Genomic DNA, 13,106 nt, shown 5'->3' with positions numbered 1-13,106 from the left:
TTTTTATTTATTAAATCCTATTTTTTTTTTAAAAAAAAAAAAAATGGTAATCCAATACAACAGAATTTTAAATTTTTTAGAATTTTACCGTATTAATTTTTTGTGTTATCCTCACTTTTTCTTTTATTAGAATAGTGAAAAAAAAAATTTACTTAATACTTACAGGCCAGAATTATACAGAGTAAACATCCTGTCTGTATATGTAATGTTTAATTTAATCATCCATTCATTGAAAAGGATTGATTATAAGTTTGGTTTTTTTTGTTTTTAACTGAAAGATGAATTAACTGGAATGATTGGATATTTTTATGAACTCGCATTGTATATTGTATGACTTGTGTATTGTGTTTGTTGCAGAAAATAATCAATGAACCAGTCATATCTTCACCTTGATCTATTAAATCACGCGTTTTTAGATTTTGACGCAGTATCAATTCAAAAAGGTTCATTAGTATGTTCTTTATTTTTTTAAAATAAATAATATAATTTTTTTTTGCTTGTTATAATATTTTTTTCAATTGAATATTAATATCGAAACTGAAAAATAAAAATAAAAAAGTCCAATTAAAGTTCAAATAATTCAAAATAGACTCATGATTCTATTTAGAACTTTTGATTATTTTGTAAATATATATAAATATATATGTTCATCATGATATATATATGGAATAGTTTCTCATTTTTTTTTGTTGAAAATAAATTTTCCCCTTAATTAAAAACAAAAAAAAAAATAATAATCTTAAAAAATCGGATAAAGTTCGAATGATGATAGGTGTTTCATATTTTGTAAACATGATATTGGAGGAATAATATAATATATATATATATATATATAAAACAATATTAAAATCGTTCTTTTTTTTTTAAACCAAAAAATAAAAACTATTTATTAATTATACTGCATAAATTAAGAAAGGATCACTTTTTTTTTTAATTGAAACTTTCTGCTTGTAATTCATAATGCATATTACATTAACTGTAAGATTTTTTTGTTTTTTTTTTGTTTTATAAAGTGAAACATAATTAAACATAAAAAGTGTTTGTTAAAAGCCAAGCCATATATTATGTCATTTCTTTCATGATCCAATTATAGATGTTCTGGATAGATATTCTTGATAGAACGAATAATAATTATATGAGGAGCAAAATTTTTCAATTAAAACATTAAACTTTAATGTAATCATCAAAAATTTTTTTTTTTACTCTTCGATAATGTAAATAAGGTTTCTCGGAATTCTAAAAAAAGCTAAGGTATTAGTTTTTTTGCAATGATGTATTACAATATCTGCATTGCAAAAGTTCGATAGTTCACTTCTTTGTGAAAGTTCGATGGACCTCATGCAAAAGTTCGATGGTTCACTTCTTTCGAAAGTTCGATAGTTCGCCTCATGCAAAAGTTCGATAGTTCACCTCATTGCAAAAGTTCAACCAATTACCAACTTAGTCGGAAATTTTACGTCTCTAAAAATTACTTTATATTGTGGTACGTCGTAGAATAACAATTGCGCATTAGACAGATAACATTACGAAAGATAAATATAGAATATTGCTGCATTACCGGTTGGCTAAATTAAGACTAATTATGAAAAATTAGAGTAGCAAGTTTCGAGGGATGCCTTTACATGTTATATTGTTATATTATTACCTAAACTATATATTTTTTTTTTACTGTTTTACCCAGAAAAAGAAGTCTATAAGTATTAAGATAAGGAAAGAACGATTTGTTCGGTTTGAGAAAAAGGATAATTTACACCAATGATTGCTTCAATTCTTTATGATATACACAAATTAACATCTTTTCATGTATTCTTAATATACTTTCCAAATTTTGTAAAGTCAAGACGGTGAATAATTTTCAAAAATGAATGGGAATTTACGAGAAATCTCCATTAAAGTTTCCAGAAAAAATAGTTTAAATTATATGGGAATATTTACGTGTATATATTAAATAAAATTAATAACTTACCAACTAAAATATTTAAATAATTAAATAATTTTAAATAAAGTATTGGATTAGTTTAAATTATATGCTAGCACTTTAATTTTATTATAATTAAATCTTGGAAAACCCGTATACTAACACCTTAAGTCCTTAATTTGTAATTTTATTATATTAAATGCTAAATATATACTAGGCGTAATCTTCCATTTATATATAACTATTTTTAGGTAGATTTTTAGAAATTTGGTTAAGTCGAATAAACTCTTTCGGGATCTGCATAATGTTGGCCCTATTTTTCGGTGAAACGTCCTTTCGGCGAAATGTACCGTAACCTAATTTTTTATACTCCATAAGATTCATACGAATTTATCTTTTGTTTAGAAACGGTTCCGATCCAGTATAAACTTGTCGACCAATAGTCATTGGGCCGATCTCTTTTTGCTTTTTCAATCCAGGATTGCGTGTGACAATCAATAGATCAAGTTTTCCCGATTTTATGTTCAAATTAAGTAACATATTTCCCTTCCTCGTTCATAAATCAATGCTTTACAAAAGTTTGAACGCAAAATGGCTGTCGTGGGAATAAAATGTCCCTAGATAGATTTAATGCAAGATCTAATGTCAATTAACGTCAATTATGATATATACATACATACACATATATAATAGAAGACCCTACATATTTTTGGACGCTAATCCCGACACGACAGAGTCCAACCCTAAATTAGGTCATGTTCGATATGTAACTCTAAACGCATTTATGTACTCAACTACTTATTTATGCACTCTTACTTCATGTAAAAAAAAAAATTGAAGTTTATTCTAAATCAAAAATTAATTTGTTCATTAAACACGCTTTCTAATAATTCTAATTGCACATTATCTTATCTTAATTACTACCAGTTTAGCTTCATTTTCTATTTTTGGCTCTTTCCTTTTCTTTTGGGTCAACGATATTCCGAGAAAATCTTCTAATATGGGAATTGATCGCCAATAGATGCAATATTGTAATACAAGATATCAGTTATCGTTTTTTTTGGTAATCAACCCTAGTAACATGTCAATACAATTGGTTGATAAATTTACACACGTGACTCAGAAAAACATTCGAGACCGGAATTAAATGCAACCGTTATTTACTTCCACTTTCATTGTCATCTTGCCTCTTTTCCCTACGATTTACATTGTTCAAATTTCTATATTTGATTTAATATTGTGATACATTATTACGCCAGTTGCCAATAACTAGAAATATGCGGCATATTTCCCCCACATTATCGAAAAATTTCCCTCTCTTTCTTTCTCCTCGTTAAGCTTGTTAAACTTTATCAGGGTTGGCGATTCTATTTGTGCATTTTTCTTCACTAGAAGAGTGTTTGATATCATTCTCTTCACTAGAAGAGTGTTGGGGTGGTATCGTTCTCTTTACTATTAGAAAAGTGTTCGAGTGGTATCATTCAACCAACCCTGACTTACAAAAAGCCGTTTTTTCCATTTACTTGGATAAAAAAAAAGTAAGCATTTCTTCTCCAACAAATTTTTTTTTTTTTTAGTCGAAAGGAACCATAAATTAAATTAAAGTATATCATATTTTATTATATATGATAACAAGCAGAAATGCCAGAACCAACAGTCTATGGTATGCACGCATTTTATTTAGTCTTTTGGTAGCCTTTTTTCCGTTCTTACCTGTGTGGTATCATAATTGTTATACTTGTCTTATTATGACTGATGCAGAAAATCTCTTTCTTGTAGCAGCTTCAGATCTTGTATACATTTTCATCGATTACTCTAACGTCGTTCATGAGGGTTCGCGTGAATGTAGTTTTCCAAACGAGTCTTTTAATGTGGATCTTAATCGACTTGTCACAACAGTTTGTAATGAAAGAAAACTGGGTGGGGTTTTCATTGCTGGTTCTACTCCAACACCAGCTAAAGATGAATTGGCATGGCGACGAGCTGAACACCATCATGGGTTCAATGTTGAAATTTTTCCACGAAACGCTTTTAACAAAGAGGAAGGAGTTGATGTACATCTTGCTTGCGAAATAAAGACGGTCATGTTTACCAAGATTCCAGGCACATTAATACTAATTACCGGCGATTCGGATTTTTCTGAACCAGTAAACCAGGCCAAAGAGAAGAAATGGGGAGTCGAAATATGGTCTTGGCCTAAAGGTATGAAATATTATTTATTTATATTTATGGACACATGAGCAAGAATTAACCATATGATAACTTGTTTTCCTATAGGAATGGCTAAAACCTTTAAAAGCTTTCCTTATGTATCTTTGAAAGTCCATTATTTGTCTTTCGTATATATCGCCAGAAAACGTCCCCCGAAGGATAAGTTTGTTCTTAAAATTAGTGGTAATATAATTAAAAGTTGGGAATGGAAGGACGGACCGATAATGGAATATTATTGTACTCGTAAATTGTTGTGTCAGTTTTACTGGATAAATGACACAACCGCTCATTTGTATTTTAAAAGAGAAGATCAGTTGCAAGATGCAAGTAATTGGTGGAAATCGAAGGATTATCCGGATATGTTGGTAGAAAAGCTAGGAAAAGATATCAAGAATGATAAGATGCTACATGAAGGAAACCATACCAACATTCAAAACAACATTGTTGGTTCTACTCCACAAGCGGCTTCAACACCACCTAAAGAAGAGTTGTCGCGGGAACGGATAGAAGACCTTGGACTCGATGTTAAAACTTTTTCACGAAAAGCTTTAAACAAAGAGAAGGGAGCTGATGTACATCTTGCTTGCAGTATAATGGATGTCACTTATTTCGAGAATCCAGGTACATTAATACTAATTACTGACGGTTCGAATTTTTCTACCGCAATAAAAAAGGCCAAAGAGAAGAAATGGAAGGTCGAAAAATGTTCCTGGCCTAAAGGTATGAAAATGTTATTAGGGCACATGAGCAAGAATTAACCATTTGATAACTTGTTTTCCTATAGGAATGGCGAGAGACCATTATAGGTCTTTCGCATATGTTACCGGAACATATCCCCTGAAGAGTAAATATGTTCTTAAAATTAGTGTTGATATAATTAAGGATCGGAGACTGAGGAACGAGCCGATAATGGAATATTATTTTACTCATAATTTGTTATGTCAGTTTTACTGGATAGATGACACAATCGCTCATTTGTATTTTAGTAGCGAAAATCAGTTGCAACATGCAAGTAATTGGTGGAAATCGAAGGATATGTTGATAGAAAAGCTAGGAAAAGATATCAAGAATGATAAGCTGCCGCATGAAGGAAACCATACCAGCATTCAAAACAAAACGGGCCATAGTATCCCTAGTACCTCTAAAAAAAGAAGACAGATTCATCGTTGATCTTATTATCAACAAATATTTTTAGGTGTGACATGTAACAATACCCTAATTATTTTATAAGTTTTAAACACTCTTTATTAATAGTAAAAATTCGCGTAATAGGGATACAGGGCCAAACCCCGAAATTTGCAAAATACCGGGTACTGTGCGTAATATTAGTTATAGAAATGGTGTAATCTAGTATAAATACACAATTCCACTTTGTAAAACAATTATAAACAGTTAACTCTCCCCTTGGGATCATAATGAAAATTTGAAAAACCGTGCATTTAGAGAGAAAAGATATATAATACGTGCATAGATAGAGAGGGTTGACTGTTTATCTATGTATTACAGCCAAATCATATAACTATTTAGTATTCGGATAATAAAAAAATGTTTATATGTTGATTTTTTAAAACAAAATTTTTAAGCCACGCCGATCATTAAGATGGATCTATAAACATATATTTTAAAAAATTTGGTAAACTTTTTCTAACAAATACAAATTACATTCTATTTGCACCGATAAATTATCACCAACTTGTTTCGTGATCCGACGATTAACTTTTATTACATGGATCATTTACCGAGAAACTATTGGTTTGGAAACAACCAAAGATATACAAATAGAGATAAACAGATATTTGCATATAAGAAAAGGAGCCACCTTTGAAATCCAGGTCTAAAATGTAATTAATATGTAACAATAATAAAATATAAATATTTACAACAGATATATATATATTTTTTATTCACTCCCCCCAAAATTGGGATTGTAATTTATTACTTTTATTTATTAAATCATATTTTTTTTAAAAAAATGTGATCCAATACAACGGAATTTAAAATTTTAGAATTTACCGTATTAATTTTTGGGTTGTCCTCACTTCTTCTTTTATTAGAATAGAAGTTTACTTACGGGCCAGAATTATACAGAGTACATCCTGTCTGTACACGTGTTTAATTTAATCATCCATTCATTGAAAAGGATTGATTATAAGTCTGGTTTTTTTGAAAGATGAATTAACTGGAGTGATTGGATATTTTACGAACTCGCATTGTATGACTTGTATTTGTGCAGAAATAATTAATGAACCAGTCATATCTTCACCTGATCTATTGAATCACGCGTCTAGATTGACGCAGTATCAATCCAAGGTTCATAGTATATACGGGAAAAGTTCTTTATTTTTAAAATAAATAATATATTTTTGCTATTATAATATTTTCAATTGAATATCGAATTGAAAAAAATAAGTCAATTAAGTTCAATAATTCAAATAGACTCATAATTCATATATTCTCTATTTAGAACTTTTTTGATTATTTGTAAATATATGTTCATCATGATATATATATGGAATAGTTTCTCATTTTTGTTGAAAATAAATTTTCCCCTTAATTAAAAACAAAAAAAATCTTAAATCTAAAACCAATGATTGTATTTTTAATTCGTTTTCGATTTAAGATAAGTTCGAATGATGATAGGTGTTTCATATTTGAAAATAAACATGATATTGGAGGAAAAAAACATAACAATATAAATCATTCTTTTTTTTAAAAAAAAAACTATTTATTCATTATACTGCATAAATTAAGAAAGGATCACTTTTTATTGAACTCTGCTTGTAATTCATAATGCATATACATAGATTTTTGTTTTACAAAGTGAAACATAATTAACATAAAAAGTGCTTGTTAAAAGCCAAGCCATATATTATGTCATTTCTTTCATGATCCAATTATAGATATTCTGGATCGATATTCTTGATAGAATGAATAATAATTATATGAGGAACTATGCAAAATGTTCAATTTAACATTAAACTTTAATGTAGTCATCAAAAATTTTTTACTTGTCGTAATATAAATAAGGTTTCGCTAAGGTATTAGTTTTTTTGCAATGATGTATTACAATATCTGCATTGCAAAAGTTCGATAGTTCACTTCTTTGTGAAAGTTTCGATGGACCTCATGCAAAAATTCGATGGTTCCGTCACTTCTTTCGAAAGTTCGATGTTTGCGAAAGTTCGATAGTTCGCCTCATGAAAAAGTTCGATAGTTCACCTCATTGCAAAAGTTCAACCAACTACCAACTTAGAACTTTTACGTCTCTAAAAATTACTTTATATTGTGGTACGTCGTAGAATAACAATTGCGCATTAGAAAGATAACATTACGAAAGATAAATATAGAATATTGCTGTATTACCGGTTGGCTAAATTAAGACTAATTATGAAAAATTAGAGTAGCAAGTTTCGGGGGATGCCTTTACATGTTATATTATTACCTAAACTATATATTTTTTTTTTTACTGTTTTACCCAGAAAAAGGTATTAAGATAAGGAAAGAACGATTTGTTCGGGTTGAGAAAAAGGATAATTTACACCAATGATTGCTTCAATACACAAATTAACATCTTTTCATGTATTCTTATGTATTCTTAATATACTTTCCAAATTTTGTAAAGTCAAGACGGTAAATAATTTTCAAAAATGAATGGGAATTTACGAGAAATCTCCACTAAAATTTCCAGAAAAGAATGTATGCTAGCACCTTAATTTGTAATTTTATTATATTAAACTGCTAAATATATACTAGGCCACTTATATATAACTATTTTTAGGTAGATTTTTAGAAATTTGGTTAAGTCGATTCGGGATTTCACAATAGAATAATACTGTACATCATCGATGCGATATGAGATCAACTATGAGGTATTGCGTTTGATCTCTCAATGTAAATATTATCATATTTCTGTTAATAAATTCTTTGAAGGGTATTCAAAAGATTTCTCGATTTTGCTTCTTGAGTAAATCTCAATCAATTTTAGCATAGTGATACACGCATATAAAAATCGAGATTTAAATATTAGTTTGTCCGTAATTTTTTATAATCTCCATAAGATTCATACGAATTTATCTTTTGTTTAGAAACGGTTCCGATCCAGTATAAACTTGTCGACCAATGACTATTGGGCCGATCTCTATTTGCTTTTTCAATCCAGGATGGCGTGACAATAGCAGATAGATCAAGTTTTCCCGATTTTATGTAACATATTTCCCTTTCCTCCCAATGCTTTACAAAAGTTTGAACGCAAAATGGCTGTCGTGGGAATAAAATGTCCCCAAATAGATTTAATGCAAGATCTAATGTCAATTAACGTCAATTATGATATATACATACATACACATATATAATAGAAGACCCTACATATTTTTGGACGCTAATTCCGTCCATCCCTAAATTAGGTCATGTTCGATATGTAACTCTAAACGCATTTATGTACTCAACTACTCATTTATGCTTCATGTAATAAAAAAAAAAATTGAAGTTTATTCTAAATCAAAAATTAATCTGTTCATTAAACACGCTTTCTAATAATTCTAATTGCACATTATCTTATCTTCATTACTACCAGTTTAGCTTCATTCTCTATTTTTGGCTCTTTCCTTTTCTTTTGGGTCAATGATATTCCGAGAAAAATCTTCTAATTTGGGAATTATGTGCTAATGATCGCCAATAGATGCAAATATTGTAATACAAGTTATCTTTTTTTTGGTAATCTACTGAAAGACCCTCAATACAATTGGTTGATAAATTTACACACGTGACGCAGAAAACTTTTCGAGACCGGAATTAATGCAACCGTTATTTACTTTTTACTTTCATTGTTATCTTGCCTCTTTTCCCTGCGGTTTACATTGTTCAAATTTCTATATTTGATTTAATATTGTGATACATTATTTTTACGCCAGTTGCCAATAACTAGAAATATGCGGCATTTTTCCCCATATTTTCGAAGAATTTCGCTCTCTTCTCTTGCAAGAAAATTCTCCTCTTGCAGAGTATACTCGTTAACCTCCACAAGCTTATTAAACTTTATCAGGGTTGTGATTCTATATCGTACATTTTCTTCACTAGAAGAGTGTGCGTGCCGAATCGTTCAACCCTGATTTACAAAAAGCCGTTTCTTTCATTTACTTGGTTAAAAAAAAATAAGCATTTCTTCTTTTTTTTTTAGTCGAAAGGAACCATAAATTAAATAAAAGTATATCATATTTTATTATATATGATAACTAGCAGAAATGTCAGGACCAACAGCCCATGGTATGTACGCATTTTATTTAATCTTTTGGTAGCCTTTTTCCCATTCTTACCTGTGTGGTATCATAATTGTTATAATTATTATACTATGACTTATGCAGAAAATCTCTTTCTTGTAGCAACTTCAGATCTTGTATATATTTTCATCGATTACTCTAACGTCGTTCATGAGGGTTCGCGTGAACTTAGTTTTCAGAACGAGTCTTTTAATGTGGATCTTAATCGACTTGTCATAATAGTTTGTAATGGAAGAAAATTGGGTGGGGTTTTCATTGCAGGTTCTACTCCACAAATTGCTTCAACACCAGCTAAAGATGAGTTGTCATGGAAACGAGCAGAAGACCTTGGGTTCAATGTTAAAACTTTTCCACGAAACGCTTCAAACAAGGAGAAAGGAGTTGATGTAGATCTTGCTTGCAATATAATGGAGGTCATTCTTACCAAGACTCCAGGTACATTAATACTAATTACTGGCGATTCGGATTTTTCTACCCCAATAAACAAGGCCAAAGAGAAGAAATGGGGGGTCGAAATATGGTCCTGGCCTAAAGGTATGAAAATATTATTTATTTATATTTCTGGACACATGAGCAAGAATTAACCATTTGATAACTTGTTTTCCTATAGGAATGGCTAAAAACTTTAAAAGCTTTCCTCATGTATCTTTGAGAGACCATTATAGGTTTTTCGCATATGTCACCAGAATATATCCCCTTAAGAGTAAATATGTTCTTAAAATTAGTGGTGATATAATTAAGAGTTGGAAATGGAGGAACGAGCCGATAATGGAATATTATTTTACTCGTAATTTGTTGTGTCAGTTTTACTGGATAAATGGCACAACCGCTCATTTGTATTTTGATAGCAAAAATCAGTTGCAAGATGCAAGTAATTGGTGGTTATCCAAGGATTATCCGAATATGTTGGTAGAAGAGCTAGGAAAAGATATCAAGAATGATAAGATGCCGCATGAAGGAAACCATACCAACACTCAAGACAAAAAATTTTCGGATATTGTCGTTGACCTACCTCAACAGACAGCAAAAGAACCATTGGTAAACCAATTATTTAATGGGGGATCCTTGAAATGATAATTTATTTAATTTATCCTTTGTATTTTGTTTGTATTGTATAACTGTATCTAGATTATCGTATTTGACATTAGTATATTAATATTAGATATAGAAATGATGTAATCTAGTATAAATACACAATTCCACTTTGTAAAACAATTATAAATATCTAAACAAATATATGTATCACAGTCAAATCATATAACTTATTCAATAAAGGATCAAAATATTTTGTTCGGAAAATAAAAAAATGTTTATATGCGGTGGCTTCTCGGAAATTTTGGACACATGATTTTTTAAAACAAAATTTTTAAGCCACGCCGATCATTAAGATTCTTCTCAAATGGATAAACATATATATTTAAACAAAATTTAAAAAATTTGGTTAACTTTTTCTAATAGCACCGATTGCACCAATCAAATAAATTATCACCAACTTGTTTCGTGATCCGACGAGTCTTTCATCATGAAAATCTGTTGGTGTTGAAGTGATATATACTCCCTGTAATAATTATTGATTGTTCAACATTGTTCAACGATTTGTTACAAGAAATAAATGATTTGCTTGATGTACGTTCTATAATTATCTAGTTGGAATCTAAATAAATTTTCCCACCATATGGAGTTGCGTACATCCAAATTTAAATCTGGTTAAAGCAATGATCATTTTTTCTCATTTATCAGGTTACATCATTTTTACATCCTTAATTGGGTATGCGTACGCTAAAACCACCATATTGAATATGTATTCCGTCGATCAACTGTAATAATTCCACGTATTATTTATTTACCTTACTAATAAGTAATTACTTCGTATATTTTGTTCTTTCTCAGAGACAGTGTACGGGCTGGATTATCCCAATTCCTGGATTATAACTCCAAACCGTTAATTTAATAGTTTAAAAGTAAGCGTTTCTACCTTAATATTTTTTTTTTTTTCCTTTTTTGACCTAAAAAAACCTGTAAACTGAACATAATGTTCTATCGAAATTCAATTCTTAATTGGTAGTTTAGCAGAAATGGCAGGACCAGTAGATCCTGGTATATTTGCCTTTTTTTGTTCTCGCCCACGTGGTATCATAATTGTTATATTTGTCAAACTAGTTTTATAATAACTTATGCAGAGTATCTCTTCCCTTGTAGCAGAACTTGTGTATATTTTCATCGATTATTCTAACGTCACTCATGAGGGTTCGCGTGAACTTAATATTGCAAACGATCATTTTAATGTCGATCTCAATCGACTTGTCTTAACAGTTTGTAATGGAAGAAAATCGGGTGGGGTTTTCATTGCTGGTTCTACTCCACAAACGGCTCCAACACCAGCTAAAGATGAATTGGCATGGAGACGAGCTGAACACCATGGGTTCAATGTCAAAACTTTCCCAAGAAACGCATCAAACAAAGAAAAAAAAGTTGACTCACGACTTACTTGCGACATTATGCTTACCATACGAAAAAATCCAGGAATATTAGTATTAGTCGCTGGCGATTCCGACTATTCTGTCCCATTAGAAGAGGCCAGAAAAGAGAATTGGGAGATCGAGATATGGTTTTGGAATAAAGGTATAAAAGTATTATTTATATATGTTTATATTTCTCGGCACATGACACGTAAACTGATCACTTTATATCCCATTTCAGGAAAGTCTAAACACTTTAGTAATTTCCCTTATACATCATTGAATTTTCATTACAAGTCATTCGTATATATCACTGGACCTAGGAATAGGTATACTTTTGAGATCAGTAGTGATATAATTAAGAATTGGAAATGGAAAAATGAACCGATAATGGAATGTTATTGTGCTTTAAATTTATTATGTCAGTTTCAATGGGTGAATAAAACAACTGCTCATTTGTATTTTGATAATGAAACTCATTTGAAACAAGCAAGGGGTTGGTTATTTAAGAAATATCCGATGTTGTTAAAAGAACAAGGAAGAGTTGGCAAGAGTGTCAAGGTGTTGCAAGACAAAAAAATTACGGAGGATATCGTTGATCTCCCTCAACAAAATACAGATGATCCATTAGATGATCAGTATGTATTTGTGGATTTAACGGAAAGTATAATTTTGAAATAATAATGTTTTTTGTATATATAGAGTATAAGGTATATATAGTAGTATAGTAGGCAAATGAAAAACTGGTATGGTTCAGTATAATTATACCATTTCACTGTAACACAATTCTGTGTATCACGACCAATTTATATAATTTATTTTCCTTTTTTTTATATCAATAAAAAATCATATATTTTTCAACGCATTACATCGAAATAGAAATTATGGTCACATGATTTTAATTGCATTATTTGGTTAATTACTATAATTACTATAGTTGGTAAGTTATTTATTATAATTTACATTTTAAATTTTTATAACTAAATAAAATTATTTTAGTGATTACTTTTTTCATTGTAAATAATATGATCCGACGATTAATGGAAAGATGGAACACAAATATTTGTTGACAAGTTTCGTTTAATAATAAGAAATATTTATAATAATTCAGCCCGATTGAAATCTCTGGACGTTTTTATCTAGGTCATACTCGGAATATAAATTACACATCGTCGCAAACTAAATTAAATGCACATTCTGCAGATCGATGGATAAAATAAAATAAGCACGATATTTTTGTCA

General features: G+C 29.9%; 3 protein-coding genes across 4 annotated transcripts; all 3 read left to right on the top strand.

Annotated features, from left to right (window-relative positions):
- Positions 1 to 3,218: 3,218 nt before the first annotated feature.
- On the top strand, positions 3,219 to 5,700 carry OCT59_018753 (uncharacterized protein). The gene is made up of 5 exons (XM_025314374.2): positions 3,219 to 3,456; positions 3,555 to 3,581; positions 3,701 to 4,120; positions 4,196 to 4,849; positions 4,914 to 5,700. The coding sequence occupies exons 2-5, from the start codon at positions 3,560 to 3,562 to the stop codon at positions 5,297 to 5,299; spliced, it is 1,482 nt and encodes a 493-aa protein (XP_025185173.2). The 5' UTR covers positions 3,219 to 3,456; positions 3,555 to 3,559; the 3' UTR covers positions 5,300 to 5,700.
- A 3,385-nt stretch (positions 5,701 to 9,085) lies between these two features.
- Positions 9,086 to 10,700, top strand: OCT59_018752 (uncharacterized protein). The gene is made up of 3 exons (XM_025314375.2): positions 9,086 to 9,391; positions 9,508 to 9,939; positions 10,016 to 10,700. The coding sequence occupies exons 1-3, from the start codon at positions 9,370 to 9,372 to the stop codon at positions 10,477 to 10,479; spliced, it is 918 nt and encodes a 305-aa protein (XP_025185174.1). The 5' UTR covers positions 9,086 to 9,369; the 3' UTR covers positions 10,480 to 10,700.
- Positions 10,701 to 11,275: 575 nt separating this feature from the next.
- On the top strand, positions 11,276 to 12,732 carry OCT59_018751 (uncharacterized protein). 2 transcript variants are annotated; one of them, XM_066135600.1, is made up of 4 exons: positions 11,276 to 11,366; positions 11,476 to 11,502; positions 11,608 to 12,027; positions 12,106 to 12,732. In XM_066135600.1, the coding sequence occupies exons 2-4, from the start codon at positions 11,481 to 11,483 to the stop codon at positions 12,543 to 12,545; spliced, it is 882 nt and encodes a 293-aa protein (XP_066004872.1). In that variant the 5' UTR covers positions 11,276 to 11,366; positions 11,476 to 11,480; the 3' UTR covers positions 12,546 to 12,732. The 2 variants fall into 2 exon arrangements, with proteins under 2 accessions (XP_066004872.1, XP_066004871.1); XM_066135599.1 differs by having other exon boundaries at positions 11,284 to 11,366; positions 11,471 to 12,027; positions 12,106 to 12,731.
- The last annotated feature ends 374 nt before the right edge of the window (positions 12,733 to 13,106 follow it).

The sequence above is a fragment of the Rhizophagus irregularis genome, chromosome 28 (genome assembly GCF_026210795.1).
Source record: "Rhizophagus irregularis chromosome 28, complete sequence".
Lineage (NCBI taxonomy): Eukaryota > Fungi > Glomeromycota > Glomeromycetes > Glomerales > Glomeraceae > Rhizophagus > Rhizophagus irregularis.
The sequence above is the reverse complement of the archived record's forward strand: the minus strand, read 5'-3'. Positions and strand labels throughout refer to the sequence as shown.

Excerpts from the sequence above, each read along its gene's own strand:
- OCT59_018751 (XM_066135599.1), top strand. The coding sequence starts at position 11,580 with ATGCAGAGTATCTCTTCCCTTGTAGCAGAACTTGTGTATATTTTCATC. Across the intron at positions 12,028-12,105 it reads GATATGGTTTTGGAATAAAG|GAAAGTCTAAACACTTTAGT; the intron begins GTATAAAAGTAT and ends ATCCCATTTCAG.
- OCT59_018752 (XM_025314375.2), top strand. The coding sequence starts at position 9,370 with ATGTCAGGACCAACAGCCCATG. Across the intron at positions 9,392-9,507 it reads GTCAGGACCAACAGCCCATG|CAACTTCAGATCTTGTATAT; the intron begins GTATGTACGCAT and ends TCTTTCTTGTAG. Across the intron at positions 9,940-10,015 it reads AATATGGTCCTGGCCTAAAG|GAATGGCTAAAAACTTTAAA; the intron begins GTATGAAAATAT and ends GTTTTCCTATAG.
- OCT59_018753 (XM_025314374.2), top strand. The coding sequence starts at position 3,560 with ATGCCAGAACCAACAGTCTATG. Across the intron at positions 3,582-3,700 it reads GCCAGAACCAACAGTCTATG|CTTCAGATCTTGTATACATT; the intron begins GTATGCACGCAT and ends TTCTTGTAGCAG. Across the intron at positions 4,121-4,195 it reads AATATGGTCTTGGCCTAAAG|GAATGGCTAAAACCTTTAAA; the intron begins GTATGAAATATT and ends GTTTTCCTATAG.